This window comes from Malaclemys terrapin, chromosome 7 (genome assembly GCF_027887155.1).
Source record: "Malaclemys terrapin pileata isolate rMalTer1 chromosome 7, rMalTer1.hap1, whole genome shotgun sequence".
In the NCBI taxonomy this organism is placed as follows: domain Eukaryota; kingdom Metazoa; phylum Chordata; order Testudines; family Emydidae; genus Malaclemys; species Malaclemys terrapin.
Genome location: NC_071511.1, coordinates 105,514,188 through 105,531,281, shown reverse-complemented (window position 1 = coordinate 105,531,281; position 17,094 = coordinate 105,514,188). Strand labels below are relative to the sequence as shown.

Sequence of the window (17,094 nt, the reverse complement as noted above, 5' to 3'; positions counted from 1 at the left end):
GTTCAAATATTCTGTGTGTGTGGGGGGGGGTGGGGGGGGCGGGGGGGGGAGTGGAGTGAGGGAGGGGTAGTAATGCATTTTCTGGCCAACTCTGATATATAAATACTAAATTTTATAAACATTCACTGAAAAACAAAATGTGGAAAAAAATTCTTCTATTTTCCAACTAACTCTTTTTTATTTTTATATTCTTTATAATGTAAAAATAAAAATTAGTGTGTAGATCCATGTAAAATATCAATTTGGGAAATTAAATCTCAAATTTCCTGTAAAATATAGTGACTGAATATTTATCTGCAGTTCCTACAAGATACACTGGATGCACTTTTTAACATCATGATGGAGAATTCAGAGAGTGAGACGTTTGACACCCTAGTGTTTGATGCTTTGGTAAGTTGACTTGTTTGTGCATAGGTGTTTGGCTAAAATGTAAATGTTATTGATTTATAGACTTAATTATGGTATTTTTCATAAATAATATTCATCCGATCACCTGCAAATCACACCTTTTGAAATTTGTTTTATTTGAAGTGTTTTTTTTAAACTCCCAGTAGGGCTTTAATTCAAAGGGGATGGAGGTTTCTGACACACTGCATCATAGTGATTGAGGGTTCTGACATACTGCATCATAGTGATTGAAGACAAGTGTAAGGGGGGCGCTCTGCTGACAGTGTCAGGGCCAGAAGAAATGGCGGAGCATATAGTGGACCAGCTGCTGTGCTGGGACACTGGTAAAAGTATAAGAGTGGTGGTGGGGCAGAGAGAGAACCATTCCTGTGTTAGGAACAGAAAGTTGGTAAAGTAAACAGAATACAGTAACTCCTCATTTAAAGTCATCCCGGTTAACATTGTTTTGTTGTCATGTTGCTGATCAATTAGGGAACATGCTCGTTTAAAGTTGCGCAATGCTCCCTTATAACATCATTTGGCAGCCCCCTGCTTTGTCCACTGCTTGCAGAAAGCGCAGCCCTTTGCAGCTAGCTGGTGGGGGCTTGGAACCAGTGTGGACCTGCAGCCCCCCATCAGCTCCCCGTTTCCTTAAGTTCCCTGTGTGGCAGCCACCCAGCAGGCTATCAATTGCTGGCAGTTCAGCTGTCCCTCCCCCCACTGCCATGTGCTGCTCCTGCCCTCTGCCTTGGAGCTGCTCCCGTGAGTCTCCTGCTTGCTGTGCAGGGGGCGGGGGAGAGGACAGAAGGAGGGGGGCTAATATCAGGGTGCCCATTGCTCCTGCAACCCACTCACCCCATTTCCATAGAGCAGGGGGGAGAGATGACAGGGTTCAGGACGGAGGGAGCTTGCAGGCAGCAGCTGCTGTCTCAACTTGCTGATCTAAAAAGGTAATGTTCTTAGAGTGGGGCAGCATACTTAAAGGAATGAGGAGTACTTGTGACACCTAAGGGCACGTCTTCACTACCCGCCGAATTGGCGGGTAGCAATCGATCTATTGGGGATCGACTTATCGCGTCTAGTGCCGTCGACTCCGGAAACCCACCGCGGCAAGAGGCGGAAGCGGAGTCAACGGCGGAGCAGCAGCGGTTGACTCGCCGCCGTACTCACAGCCAGGTAAAGTCGACCTAAAATACGCAACTTCAGCTACGCTATTCACATAGCTGAAGTTGCGTATCTTAGGTCGACACCTCCCCCACCCCCCGTATACCTAGCCTTAGGGACTAACAAATTTTATTTGGGCATAAGCTTTCGTGGGCTAAAACCCGATGCATGCAGTGGAAAATACAGTAGGAAGATATATGTGCACAGAGAACATGGAAAAAATGGGTATTGCCATACCAACTATAATGAGACTAATCAATTAAGGTGGGCTGTTATCAGCAGGAGAAATAAAACTTTTGTAGTGATAATCAGGATGGCCCATTTCCAGCAGTTGACAAGAAGGTGTGAGTAACAGAGGGGAAAAAATAGCATGGGGAAATAGTTTTACTTTGTGTAATGACCCATCCATTCCCACTCTTTTTTCAAGCCTAATTTAATGGTGTCCAGTTTTCAGATTAATTCCAATTCTGCAGTTTCTCGTTGGAGTCTGTTTTTTAATTTTTTTTGTTGGAGTATTAGGACTTAATCACATCAGCCACAACATCGGAGGCTCGTTCACCTGCACATCTACCAATGTGATATATGCCATCGTGTGCCAGCAATGCCCCTCTGCCATGCACATTGGCCAAACTGGACAGTCTCTACGCAAAAGAATAAATGGACACAAATCAGACGTCAAGAGTTATAACGTTCAAAAACCAATCGGAGAACACCTCAACCTCCTTGGTCACTCAGTTACAGACCTAAAAGTCACAATTCTCCAACAAAAAAAACTTGCACATCTCTCACTCACACACACACGCACACACACACACTGGGTGTGTGTCTCTGTCTCTGTCTGCCATGCTGTCTCTTTTCCCTCCATTCGTTCTGCCTTGTAGAGTGTGAGACTACATTAACAACAATGTGTTAACCCTTGAGGGCTCAGCCGAATACTAGTTCATCATTTAGCAGTAAAGCATTCCCTGGGAAATATCCCACCCTCTGACTCCACCACCTCAACCAAGCTTCACAACCTCATTGCTGTGTACAGTATTAAATTGTTTGTTTAAAACTTATACTGTGTATACATATATATAATATAGTCTTTTTTTCTGGTGAAAAAAATTTCCCTTGAACCTAACTCTCCCCCCTCCCCCCCCCCCCAATTAACATTAATTCTTATGGGGAAATTGGATTCGCTTAACATCGTTTCGCTTGAAGTCGCATTTTTCAGGAACATCACTACAACGTTAAGTGAGGAGTTACTGTAGTAGGATTGTTGTTTTTAACGAAGGTCAGTCTGTGACTGTGTCCTGTATGTTACTAGTGTGGCTCGTTTGAAATGATGCAATTGGTTAGCTCCTGAGAATATAGAAATTCAAAGATTTTGTGGATAATGGAAAAATTATACTAATTTAACAGGTATTTATCATTGGACTGATTGCTGACAGAAAATTTCAGCATTTTAATCCTGTCTTGGAAACCTACATTAAGAAACATTTCAGTGCTACTTTAGCCTACACGTAAGTTTTTAAAAATATTTTTCTAATGAAAAAATTGTTGTACAGAATATCTCCAGATGATATTCACGTTTCCTTTTGCATAATTTAAATAGGTGTTTGCCTATAAACACGAAGAAACATGTTTTTTTTTTGTTTTTGAGTAAGAGATATTCCTGCTTTCCTTTTTCAAATCTGAATTAATAGTAACAGTGCTGTCAATCCTGAGGCATGAAGCCCAGAGTTCCTCCTTTTAATGAGATGGTGATTTGAACTATTTCAGACATGTTTATGGAGAAAGGTATCATAAATAAAACATGACAACTGCCAATTATACTTGTGCAAGGAATAATAAATATTTAAAAAATTAAAATCCATCTTGCTTACAGTGTAAAATTGGTGTTCTGCTTATCTTCTATTATGTGTACACCATTGTCATCTTTAAGCAAAAACAAAACCTCTCAACTTCCTTTTGCTATTTGCTTCTTCAGACTGTTCTTGTTGGATACAAAAACAGTAATCGATAGTTTTGCTTGGCAACTTTCTCTTCCTGAGAACGGAGTTTGGCATCCAACTTACCTTTATGATCTATGTGGGAAGAAGTCTGTTCACTTAAGTGATAATAAGACAAAATTAGGTCTTCATTAGCTTCAGTAGGTTATATGTGTTTTAAAAATATCACTTACTGTATGTTTAAAATAAATCTAAAGATGGTAATTTTAAAACTGGGAGTTGTCTATATTCCAGTTTAAAAAGTGATTTCCAGTCAGGAAAAGCGAGGCTATAGAAGTGGTAATTTTGTTAGTCCGTAGAAACAAAATTTTAAAAATCCCAAAGTTGGAGACTAAGTCATTTTTTAATGTCAACTGCTACTGTCTATAATTTTGAAAAGGCAAGTTTTACAGGATCTATTTTGTCACTGCTCCAAAGTAAAGCCATATGCAAGGATACTAGATACAACCCTGCAGGGGCTATTGATTTAGATAGTATAATTAAATTTAGAAATCTACTCACAAATATTTATGATAATTCTTTGCACTTGCATAGCGCCTTTCACCTGAACATCTCAAGATTCAAAGGACTTTGTAAATATTAAGCCTGCTAATTCTCCTATGAAATACGTGATGCTGTGCTCATTTTGTAGATAGGTAAAGTGTGCAACAGAGAGGTTAAGGGAATTCCCCAGAGTCACAGCTAGTCACTGGTAAGGACAAGAATTGAATGAAGAGTCCTTACTCTCACATAATAAAATGCTTTCATGTTATCTGCACTAGCTGTGGCTAATATTGTTAAATTCTTCAGGAAGCAAAATTCTTAATTAGAAAAAGTACAAGTAACCCGTATTATTTTTTAATAGAAAGCTGACTAAAGTTTTAAGAAATTACGTGGATAATGCTGAGAAACCTGGCGTAACTGATCAACTTTTTAAAGCCATGAAAGCTCTGGAATACATCTTCAAATTTATAGTGCGGTCCAGAATATTGTTCAATCAGTAAGTATTAACAATTAAAAAAAAACAGCCTTGGGGTTCATATTTTTTCCTTTCTTAAATATGATTTTTCTCTTTTTATTTAAAAATTACAATTGACATTAGAGAAGTTTGTGATGAGTTCTGCCTTTTTTTTTTGTATTTACTGTAAATGTTGTGCCTACTAGTAGACTGGTATGAAGCAAAACATTTTTCATAAGGGCACTGGCTGTTTAAAGGTAAGAAGTACTATGCAGTAAATAGAATATTATTTATTTCTTCATAAAGCACTTGTTTACTCTGCACAAATTTGGCTTATCCCCAAAGTATAAGAAAATGTAACTTAGGCATTAGACAGAAGGAATAAGATTGAGGGTGCTAAGACCTTGTGAGGTTTGATGGTTTTATGGACACATTGCTACCGTTTATTTTATGGCCACACTGCTACTAGTTTTATAGTTTGTCCCTTGTCCCCTTAATCCCTTCCCAGCTACCAAACCCTAACTACACCTGTGATTAGTTCAGCATCCTTCTCTCAGTTGCCTTGCAAACGTAAACAGTGACTATATGTGGGCATATTTAAGCATGGACCTCACAGTGGGAGTGATACCTCAGTTTAGAAAGGGCACATAAGCGCTTCCATTGTTGCTCATAGCTTTCTGAATGTTGTAAGGGTCTGAAAACAGAAGGTTAGCATGGGAAGGCAGCCTTAACTGTGGCAGTTACTCTTGCTGTAATTAGAGTATTTGATGTTGTAGTGAGGTGTAACAACTTTATTAGCATGGGTTTAGAACGGCTGTGTTACTTACAAGTGGCAAACTAATGAGTTATGCTGGTCATCCCAAACAATTCCAGTCAACATTTTAAACCATACTACATTAGTATGAATTCTGCACATGTTACCAGGAACACTATTTTAGAAATGTTTTGAGTGTCTTAAATGTATTCATATTTAAATTATTTCATTCTCATGGGTAGGATTCTTTAGTTTTTAATCAACCTGTACAAACAGAGGGTAGAGAAAAGTGAAAACTAACAATCACCCCAGGTAGCACAGTGATATATAATAGTGGCATGGTTTTGTGATCCAATAGCTCGAAACGAATACTGTGCATGCCATTGGAAATCTGTGAAACTCTTATTGGCAATAGCATCAAGATAATAATTATCCAAATATTAATGCTACTAATGGGACGCAGCTCAATAACCATCACTGGTCCGGGACTGACTTTGCTAGTTCCTCACCTCAGATTACTGTAACTTTTTCACCTGGTTGGAAGATATTCAACCTTTTGCAGGGCGGCAGAAGGAAACTTTTCTCTGGGCCACATCATTGAGGGTTGATTAAAATCAATGAATTTATAAAAAATTATTTAAAAAACAATTAAAATAAATACCTTGTCTTTTAAAAAAACCTATTTGAAATTATGGTAACCTTTGTTAAGGCCTCAACTTACTATAATCTTTTAAAATCATTTAAATAAAATAAAAAACAATAATATTCAAGTAGTATGTTTACTGCTGAAGTTTTAAAGAAAGTCAAACCAATGAATTGGGGGAAGTCACCGGCTAAGCACCTGGAACCAGAGTTTGTTGACATGCCACTCTGATAGCACTGGCTTTTTCTCCAGATGCAGAGAGAATTTTTTTCATTTCAGTTCAATGACTAGTTCATTCAAAGTTGAGAAATTGATTGATTCATTGGGAGTTGGAAAAAGCAGAAAAGCTTGATTTCCTCTTTCAATCTATGAATAAAAATAAGATGTGAGGAGATGAGATCTACTTTTTCTAAAATCTTGAAGGACATGGTGACCAGAAGCAATCAAGTCAATTCCCTAGCAGATAATATTTGATTTGTTTAAAATGTTAACTTGTTTTGTATTAAAAACGAACTTTGATAAACTTTTCTTCTTGTGCATCTAGCACATTTAAGGTAGTTTTATTTAACTAATCAAAAACAAATTTAAAAGGCTGTTTCTGTGCATTTTAATTGAATTCCAATTTCTAACCAAATGTGGCTTGAGGAGTAAATCATGATTAAAAAGTTAATCTAGTCAACAAAAAATGCATCATTCACCATTTCTAACACAATAAAATGTAAAAATTAAGAACCTGAATAAACATACTTAAATTATAATTACTTAAATGTGTATGTGTTGATATAGTGTATCCTCATGGCTAGCAAAAAGTTGTATCAGATGATACGAACCAATGAGAATGAACCTTTGTTTAGGAAAATAACTTAAAAGTACAAATAAACCACACGGTTAAAATTCTTAATTTCAATCAAGGTTTCCTGTTTGTTGATTTTAAATCATGATTAAAATATCATAAAGATCTGCATGCAACTCTGTGTCCTCTGTAGGGCAGTCCCATTCCCCGGGACCCTGCAGATGGCTTTATGCTCATTCCAAGTCCTGCATGGAGGGAGGGAAGAGAGGATGAAAAATGTCCCCCCTAAAATCTAATGCAACTTATGACAAAACGTTAGCATTTTCACAGAGACCCCCTTATCCAAGAGGTTTCCATAAGCTCCCATGGCCAAAGGAGTAGGAGGGAGCCACTGTGGATGACCATGGCCTCCTGCAGATACTGAGGGTACCTGTGAGGTTTGGGGCTGGGTTTTTCTGCAGGGGGTAGCAAACCCTTCTCCCTCTCTTCCTCCAGCGGAATGATGTGGAGCTTCTTCATGAGAAAATCCTTGAGGAGATTTCTTTGCAAAAACTCCTGTGACTTTAATATGGGAGGAGAGAGTTTCAGCCTTTCTAGCAGGCTGTTTTCCAGTTTGTTTAATTTTCTGTGACTTGAATAGGTAACTTTGTTGCCATGCCTGAAGTCAATATTCACCAATAAAGCTAAGTACAGTCATTTTCCAGCAAATTAAAAGTTACATGGAATTGCATACACCAAATATACAAATCTATAAATAAGCAAGTTTATTATGTGTTTGTCTTAACCTTTAATGTAACCCTTTTGATATTTCTTATAGGATGTAACAAGGTTATTACAAGGGATTTATGTAGAGTTCTGAAGTTAACAACGTCACCAAGTTTTTTTTATAAATTAGGCAATGTAATTTCTTTCGATAATATTCTTGCTGTGAGATTTATAAGGTACTGACTGTCACTTATTCTGTTTCTGGTCTTACAAATCATTTTACAAGAAAAAAAATAATTATCTCTCACTGCAGATGAGATTTACAGAAAAAAATGATCCTTTGGTGTTTGCCGTTGGATTTCCTGGTGCTAAGCACTAATTCAAAATGCATTAGCACTGGGAAATCACAAGTCTGAATGATAAGGGTTTAATCAGAGAAGCTACTAAATTGGAATGATACAACAATTGGTTCTCTGTTGTAAAGCTGAAACCCTGGCTAATATGTGGTGATTATTTAGAACTATTAAAACTATGGCATAAGGGGCTGTCCTTAAAAGAAATGGTCTCAGTGCTAGTGTTTTAGTGTGAAACACTTAACAAGCAAGTAGTCTCTGTTCTAAAGAAAAAGCTTTTTAAAAAGGCGTTGTTATTACAAATAACTTTTTAAATCAATAATTTATTATTGAACATGCTGACTGTGTTTGGTACTGCATAACAAACACACACACATGCCCTCCGTATGCCAAGCTTGCTATAATCTTATATAAACCCTGATCCAGCTGAAGTCATTGGGAGTTGCAGGTGCTCAGGACTTACTAAAGCACAATGATTTTTTTTTCTTGTCTTAACTAGCTTCATGTAGCTATAAAATGTCTTGATGGATACTGACTGTCAAGCTTTACAGTTCCTTTTACTGGGGGGAACATTGCAATGTCTTAGTTTATTAAATATAATTTTAATATTCTGTCCTGCATGGCCTGCAATTCTAGTTAGGAAGCAAAGTTCTCATAGCAAAACAGTACAGTTTAATTCCCTTTTTTTTTTTTCATTTTCCCTAGTGTACTACTTTAATAGCTTTTTTTTTTTTTTTTTTTTTTTGTATTTATGGCTCCCAAGGAATATGCATTTTGTGCTAGAAATAATACACATTAATTTTTAGTGTAAAGTAGCAAGACCATCCTATTCTTTTTCATGCACCACTTTTAAAAAAATAAATTTCTGTTCCTCATTTGGAATTTGTAATATAGATTCTCCATAGTGAGTTTTAAATATATCTTATGTGATGTTTTCAAGTTTGAAGAAATCAGACTAAGGTTTAAATGTGTAAAATGCTCCCATTGCCCTAGAAAAGCAGAACCGTGTGCTGAAGTTAGAAGTCTCTTTTCTGATTCAGTTTAATCAATGGGTAAAGTAAGAGGATAATAAAAGGGAAGTGCACAAATATTGATAGGCAACAGGTTTAAAACAAACAAAAGGAAGTATTTCTTCACACAACGCACAGTCAACCTGTGGAACTCTTTGCCAGAGAATGTTGTTAAGGTCAAGACTATAACAGGGTTAAAAAAAAAAAAAACTAGATAAGTTCATAGAGGACAGGTCCATCAATGGCTATTAACCAGGATGGGCAGGGATGGTGTCCCTAGCCTCTGTTTGCCAGAAGCTGGGAATGGGCGACAGGGGATGGGTCACTTGATGATAGAGACAATGGATTTCAGGAAGGCAGATTTTGGGAAGCTCAGAGAGCTGATAGGTAAGGTCCCATGGGAATCAAGACTGAGGGGAAAAACAACTGAGGAGAGTTGGCAGTTTTTCAAAGGGACACTATTAAGGGCCCAAAAGCAAGCTATTCCGCTGGTTAGGAAAGATAGAAAATGTGGCAAAAGACCACCTTGGCTTAACCACGAGATCTTGCACGATCTAAAAAATAAAAAGGAGTCATATAAAAAATGGAAACTAGGACAGATTACAAAGGATGAATATAGGCAAACAACACAGGAATGCAGGGGCAAGATTAGAAAGGCAAAGGCACAAAATGAGCTCAAACTAGCTACGGGAATAAAAGGAAACAAGAAGACTTTTTATCAATACATTAGAAGCAAGAGGAAGACCAAAGACAGGGTAGGCCCACTGCTTAGTGAAGAGGGAGAAACAGTAACAGGAAACTTGGAAATGGCAGAGATGCTTAATGACTTCTTTGTTTCGGTCTTCACCGAGAAGTCTGAAGGAATGCCTAACATAGTGAATGCTAATGGGAAGGGGGTAGGTTTAGCGGATAAAATAAAAAAAGAACAAGTTAAACATCACTTAGAAAAGTTAGATGCCTGCAAGTCACCCGGGCCTGATGAAATGCATCCTAGAATACTCAAGGAGCTAGTAGAGGAGGTATCTGAGCCTCTAGCTATTATCTTTGGAAAGTCATGGGAGACGGGAGAGATTCCAGAAGACTGGAAAAGGGCAAATATAGTGCCCATCTATAAAAAGGGAAATAAAAACAACCCAGGTAACTACAGACCAGTTAGTTTAACTTCTGTGCCAGGGAAGATAATGGAGCAAGTAATTAAGGAAATCGTCTGCCAACACTTGGAAGGTGGTAAGGTGATAGGGAATAGCCAGCATGGATTTGTGAAGAACAAATCATGTCAAACCAATCTGATAGCTTTCTTTGATAGGATAACGAGCCTTGTGGATAAGGGTGAAGCGGTGGATGTGGTATACCTAGACTTTAGTAAGGCATTTGATACGGTCTCGCATGATATTCTTATCGATAAACTAGGCAAATACAAATTAGATGGGGCTACTATAAGGTGGGTGCATAACTGGCTGGATAATCGTACTCAGAGAGTTGTTATTAATGGTTCCCAATCCTGCTGGAAAGGCGTAACGAGTGGGGTACCGCAGGGGTCTGTTTTGGGACCGGCTCTGTTCAATATCTTCATCAACGACTTAGATATTGGCATAGAAAGTACGCTTATTAAGTTTGCGGATGATACCAAACTGGGAGGGATTGCAACTACTTTGGAGGACAGGGTCATAATTCAAAATGATCTGGACAAATTGGAGAAATGGTCTGAGTTAAACAGGATGAAGTTTAACAAAGACAAATGCAAAGTGCTCCACTTAGGAAGGAAAAATCAATTTCACACATACAGAATGGGAAAAGACTGTCTAGGAAGGAGTACGGCAGAAAGGGATCTAGGGGTTATAGTGGACCACAAGCTAAATATGAGTCAACAGTGTGATGCTGTTGCAAAAAAAGCAAACATGATTCTGGGATGCATTAACAGGTGTGTTGTGAGCAAGACACGAGAAGTCATTCTTCCGCTCTACTCTGCTCTGGTTAGGCCTCAGCTGGAGTATTGTGTCCAGTTCTGGGCGCCGCATTTTAAAAAAGATGTGGAGAAACTGGAAAGGGTCCAAAGAAGAGCAACAAGAATGATTAAAGGTCTTGAGAACATGACCTATGAAGGAAGGCTGAAAGAATTGGGTTTGTTTAGTTTGGAAAAGAGAAGACTGAGAGGGGACATGATAGCAGTTTTCAGGTATATAAAAGGGTGTCATAAGGAGGAGGGAGAGAACTTGTTCACCTTAGCCTCTAAGGATAGAACCAGAAACAATGGGTTTAAACTGCAGCAAGGGAGGTCTAGATTGGACATTAGGAAAAAGTTCCTAACTGTCAGGGTGGTTAAACACTGGAACAAATTGCCTAGGGAGGTTGTGGAATCTCCGTCTCTGGAGATATTTAAGAGTAGGTTAGATAAATGTCTATTAGGGATGGTCTAGGCAGTATTTGGTCCTGCCATGCGGGCAGGGGACTGGACTCGATGACCTCTCGAGGTCCCTTCCAGTCCTAGAATCTATGAATCTATGAATCTATGATTAGATGTTCTGTTCATTCCCTCTGGAACCCTGGCATTGGCCATTGCCGGAAGACAGGATACTGGGCTAGATGGATGTTTGATCTGAACCAGTATGGCCGTTCTTATGATAGCTACTGTGACAGGTCGTGATGACATACAACAAAGGGGCACGTCAGCACTTGGTGTAAATAGAATGTAGCGAGATGGAGAAAGAGGTCAGAGACTAAATGTCTCAAATAGGCTCATAGCCAATCAAAAACTGAATATATAGTGCATGGGAAACATTTCTGGTGCTTCCCACACCCATTTTTATAAATACCACAATTTAGACTTGACAAGGATGTCATGGTTCTGTGGCCTTCTGGCCTTCTGTCTTCTATATACCATGCACCCTTAACTGTCGTTTCCCTCTCTGGCATATATTAAACCTGTCTAGTCATACTTTCTTTAATTGAAGCTCGTTAAATGGGAAGAGCTCTCAGAATTCTATTGCCTGCATCCTTGCTAAATGTGAGATATGGATATTCTCACAGAACAAACCATATGTTTTAAGTTCTACAGGAAATTTGTTCACGGTAATGGTGCTATCCTTTTGTTAGACGTAGATAGAAGCATTCCTCATCTCACTCTTCCCCCTATAGTCTAGACAAAGTCCATGTTGATTTAAAATAGAAAGGAGATTCTGGAATTGAATCACTTTTTTGCCATATTTAGAGATTGGACCAAATTCTCTAGCTGGGTTACATCTTTTTTACACCACTGAGGTGGCACAAAGGAGTTGTGATCTGGCCTCAAGCACCAACAGAGATCCTTTGGCATTGGAAGAATGCTCTGCTGATGTATCTGCTCTGCAGCGTGGCTCCTGTGAGTTCTGTTAAGCCTACAAATTTACCCTAGTTATATACTCATCTATAAACAGTACATGGAAGTTCATAAACCATCACAAAAATCTATAATAACAAATGTTAATAAATACCAAAAAATTAAAACAAAAAACCCTGAATTAGTCCAAACCAAAAAGTCTACTAATATAACTCAAAAACTCTATTAAAGTCATGCTGAATAAATAAAAAGCAAGTCCAAACATTAATAAACCAAAATTTAGTGTGTTAGATATTAAACATAATTAATAGACAAAATAATAAGGGGATGGACTATTCCCGCATCACTTCCTTTTCAAGTCCTTAAAACCCCCGCTACCTTTTATAAAAAATGATGGGGGGCTATCGGAGCAAGCCTCATCATCATGGTTACCATTCCCACCATCTCCTAAGACTCCAGACCTTCTTTTTCCTCATCCTGAAAAATGTCCTGACCAAACTGGGCCAAAAAAAAAAAAAAAAAAAGAGACCCAAATAACATCTGTCAACTCCTGCTGAATCCCAAACACCACCTAAAATAAAATGAAATCAAACTTTATCAGCAGCACAACAGATTCAGCCCATCTCAACTAGCTTCTTTTTTCCTCCAAAAAAAATTACTACCATCTTTAATACCATCTAAAAGACTGTTGACAATGAGTTCTAAAAAGAGTTCTAAAAACTCTCTCTAGTTAAAAAGAAAAGGAACCAGGAATGTTGTTAAAATAAATGCCTTATTTAATACTTTATGTGTCAAATATTGTAACTGTTTTTCTTTATCTTTATCTTTATCTTCAATAAAAAGGCTGTTCCATGGTGTGTTTGCCATAATACTAAGAAGACTAAATTGTGTGTACAGCAAATCTTGTTTAACACTGTTGAGTTTTAGACAGTAACTGAGTTATGTTAACACCCTTAGCCGATATATTCCATGTCAATTAATACAAACTCCCCTCTTCCCACGCAGTAGGTTTGCTGGTGGTGGAAAGGGGGTTGCCACAGTAATTCTCCTTGCATAGCGTCTATTAAGAACCTTACGACAGCGGCAGAATTTAAAGATGACTAGCACCACTTGTAAGTTAGGCTGGCTGTGGTCCTGAGAATCAGGGAGCTGGAACTGGCTTCCTGGCATGCTCTTCCCACCTCCTTGCTTACTTCTGTGCTGAGTGAAGGAGTGAATCTAGCGCATTATTTTGCAGCTATGTGGAGGTCGATGATAATGAGATGGATTGATAGTGTCTCCGTGACTTAGGATTCAGTGTTAAATCTCCACCTATTTGATGTTTTAGCAGGGGAAGCTTTAAATTAGTAATAATCCATTTTAGGTCTGTGACTTAAATGAATTTCCTTTTGGTTAACCATTCTGTGGAAAAACACTCCAGCTTGATTGATAAAAGTTGTGGAATTTAAGAACCCCTTTTATTTTAAATGTTGTGAGTAATACATGGCATTGTCAGTTGTCATTTGAACAAAAAATGACTGCTTTGGGAACAATTTCCATTGCTTTATACAATATTTCCGGGGTTTTTTTTCCCTTGTGGTTTATGCGTATATTACACAAGCAATTATTTGTTTCTCAGACTTTATGAAAACAAAGGAGAAGCAGACTTCATGGAATCCTTGCTTCAGCTATTTAAGTCTATCAATGAGATGATGAGTGGTGTCTCTGATCAAACTGTGATGGTGAAGGTAGGTGTTTCAAAGAAAAATGTCTTGGCTTTGCATTTGTATAATATGATAGCATGACTTAAAGAATACATTTTCATTGAATTGAGAAACAATAATTATGCAGTTGAAACAGCATGAAATTGTATAGTGTGCCAATAGTGTATTTTACTTTGAACATAGTTAATACTTAAGTATCAGAGGGGTAGCCGTGTTAGTCTGAATCTGTAAAAAGCAACATAGGGTCCTGTGGCACCTTTAAGACTAACAGAAGTATTGGGAGCATAAGCTTTCGTGGGTAAGAACCTCACTTCTTCAGATGCAAGTAATGGAAATCTCCAGAGGCAGGTATAAATCAGTATGGAGATAACGAGGTTAGTTCAGTCAGGGAGGGTGAGGTGCTCTGCTAGCAGTTGAGGTGTGAACACCAAGGGAGGAGAAACTGCTTCTGTAGTTGGATAGCCATTCACAGTCTTTGTTTAATCCTGATCTGATGGTGTCAGATTTGCAAATGAACTGGGCGAGGACTGGCCTGCCTCCTAAGGTCTGTGAAAGTGAGGGATCATTGTCCAGGATGAGTTGTAGATCACTGATGATGCGTTGGAGAGGTTTAAGCTGAGGACTGTAGGTGTTGCCCACAGACAACCTGCCAACCTTAAGCATATTCTCACCAGCAACCACGCACTGCACCATAACAACTCTAACTCAGGAACCAACCCATGCAACAAATCTCGATGCCAACTCTGCCCACATATCTACACCAGCAACACCATCACAGGACCTAACCAGATCAGCTACAACATCACCGGCTCATTCACCTGCATGTCCACCAATGTTATATATGCCATCATATGCCAGCAATGCCCCTCTGCTATGTACATAGGCCAAACTGGACAGTCACTACGCAAGAGGATAAATGGACACAAGTCAGATATCAGGAATGGCAATATACAAAAACCTGTAGAAGAACACTTCAACCTCCCTGGCCACACAATAGCAGATGTAAAGGTAGCCATCTTACAGCAAAAAAACTTCAGGACCAGACTCCAAAGAGAAACTACTGAGCTCCAGTTCATTTGCAACTGATTTATACCTGCCTCTGGAGATTTCCATTACTTGCATTTGAAGAAGTGAGATCCAAACACAGGACCCTCTGTTGCATAGTTAATATTTAATTCATTCTAGTAAAAGGTTTGTCTAGCTGTAGGTATGCAAGCCCCATCTTATACTAGTGCGGCACATATGCCCCAGGGAAAGGTGTAAGAATCCCACAGTTTGCAGATTTGGGATCATGTGCCCCTCATGTAGATCTCATCCTGATCTCGAAAAGAGTACTTAATAAAATAACTTTGTTACATTGTGATGAACAGTGATGCTCAACGGAGGACAGTGTGCTGAATTTGCTACAGGTGATTTTGTTGCTGCTCTTTACCTCTTACTCATATGAGTGATGGGTCGCCAATGGGAAGATTCTGTGGTAGTTGGGAGGGGTGAGGTACAGAAAAAGGGTATCTAGGGCCCTGGAGCAGCATGGTGTTGCAGGAAGGTGGGGATTGCACATTGAGACCCACCAAGTGTTAAAGCTGTAGAGCAGGGGTCTCAAACTCAATTTACCTCAAGGCCAGTGCCCGTCCTCAAATCCTCCCAGAGGGCCAGGGTCACTCATGCCACCCAGACCCTGCCCCCCCCAAAACTCCACCCCCCAAAAAACTCCGCCCTGCCCTACCTGCCTAAGGCTCTTGGACGGACTTTGGGTGGGGGAGGCAGTCTGGGGTAGGGGATTGGGGTTCAGGCTCTGGGAGGGAGTTTGGGTGCAGAAGGGGTGAGAGGTTGGGCTCTGGGAGGGAGTCTGGGGTGCAGGCTCTGGGATGGAGTTTGGGGGCTGGGGAGTGTGGGGATGGGGCACAGGCTCTGGGAGGAAGTTTGGGGCTGGGAGAGGATGTGTGGGAAGGGGAATGGGGTGCAGGCTCTGGGAGGGAGTTTGAGGGCTAGGGGGTATGGGGATGTGGTGCAGGGTCTGGGGGAGAGTTTGGGGGTTGGGGGTGTGTGGGGAGGGGTGGGGGATGCAGGATCTGGGAGGAAGTTTGGGGGTGGGAGGTGCAGGCTCTGGGAAGGGGGAGGGGTGCGGCGCTTACCTTGGGCTCCAAGGCAGGGCAGGCCGGGGGGCCTCTGTGCGCAGAGTCCCATTGGCCGCAGGGGTACTTGGGGCGGGGGCAGCCGTGCGGAGGCACAGCCCCGCCCCTGGGTCTCAGGGAGGGGCCGGCAGCCAGTGGAGTGAGTAGGCAGCTGCCGCTCAGCTCCACTGCACTTCTGGGGCCCCTGAGGGGGGAGCGCCTGGGGGTAGCAGGTGGGGCCAAGGGAGAGACCCCAAAACTGATGGAGCCCCACGGGCCGCATTGGAGTGGCTCGCGGGCCGGGAGGTTGAGACCCCTGCTGTAGAGCCTCACGCTATATCTACACTGGCACTTTTGTCGGTAAAATTTTTATCGGTCAGGGGTGTGAAAAGTGCTGGTGTGGACAGCTTTTTTGGTTTGACTTAACTAAATGTAACTAATAAGAATGAGTGAAAATGCTTTCTCCTAGGCACCAAATAATGTTAAGTGATGTAACCTTGATTTCCTGAGGTAGCATAATACAAATTATATTTAGCTGCAGGCACTTCGTTAATGCACATCAGAAATTGTTTTGCAATCCATTGCCTGAAAAAAGTTCATTTCTCTCCATATATTTTCTGTGGATCTGTGACAGGGAATTTTGAGGTTTCCTTTTGCACTTTCATGTTAGCTTCCTTTAATACTATGGTAAATTAAAAACTATGGTTCATCCCACAAGAAACATTTTCTTTAGTTTTAAGGTGGGAGACAGAAAATCTGAATGCTCTAATTTTGAACCACTGCATCATGTAGATGTCCTTGGTGGTAGTCTGTACAAATGCTGAGTAGGCCTGATCTTGCTAAACTTGTGGGTTTGACAGGATCACAGCCCAAGGTAATACTCATGTAGCTGTATTGTATTTTCTGTTGAATACATGGGAGATAGAAGTAACCTTGAAATCATATTATGAATAAATCTAGTAAAAGCAGCTTTATTATAAATAGCTTTCATAATTGTACATGCTGGATGTTCAGTAACAATATACTCAATTTCTTGACTACACAACTAGAGATGCAGTTTCAAATGAATGATTTAGAAAACAGGCACACTTTAAATTGCGTGTTTTGTTCTATAGGATACCAAACTGGTTTCTGTTAATCTATACAGATTAAACACTTAGTTTGATGTTTCTGCAAATACTGTTTATTCAAAACAGTAAGTTGAATCCCCTTTTTAAAACA

General features: G+C 39.9%; 1 protein-coding gene across 2 annotated transcripts in view; it reads left to right on the top strand.

Moving 5' to 3' along the window:
- The window catches only part of DOCK1 (dedicator of cytokinesis 1), a 566,139-nt gene that overhangs the window by 118,276 nt on the left and 430,769 nt on the right, over positions 1 to 17,094 (top strand). For both annotated transcript variants that reach the window (XM_054033802.1, XM_054033801.1), the window contains exons 20-23: positions 301 to 390; positions 2,956 to 3,056; positions 4,390 to 4,524; positions 13,675 to 13,783. In XM_054033802.1, coding sequence (XP_053889777.1) covers positions 301 to 390; positions 2,956 to 3,056; positions 4,390 to 4,524; positions 13,675 to 13,783 — 435 coding nt within the window. The remainder of the gene's footprint in view (positions 1 to 300; positions 391 to 2,955; positions 3,057 to 4,389; positions 4,525 to 13,674; positions 13,784 to 17,094) is intronic.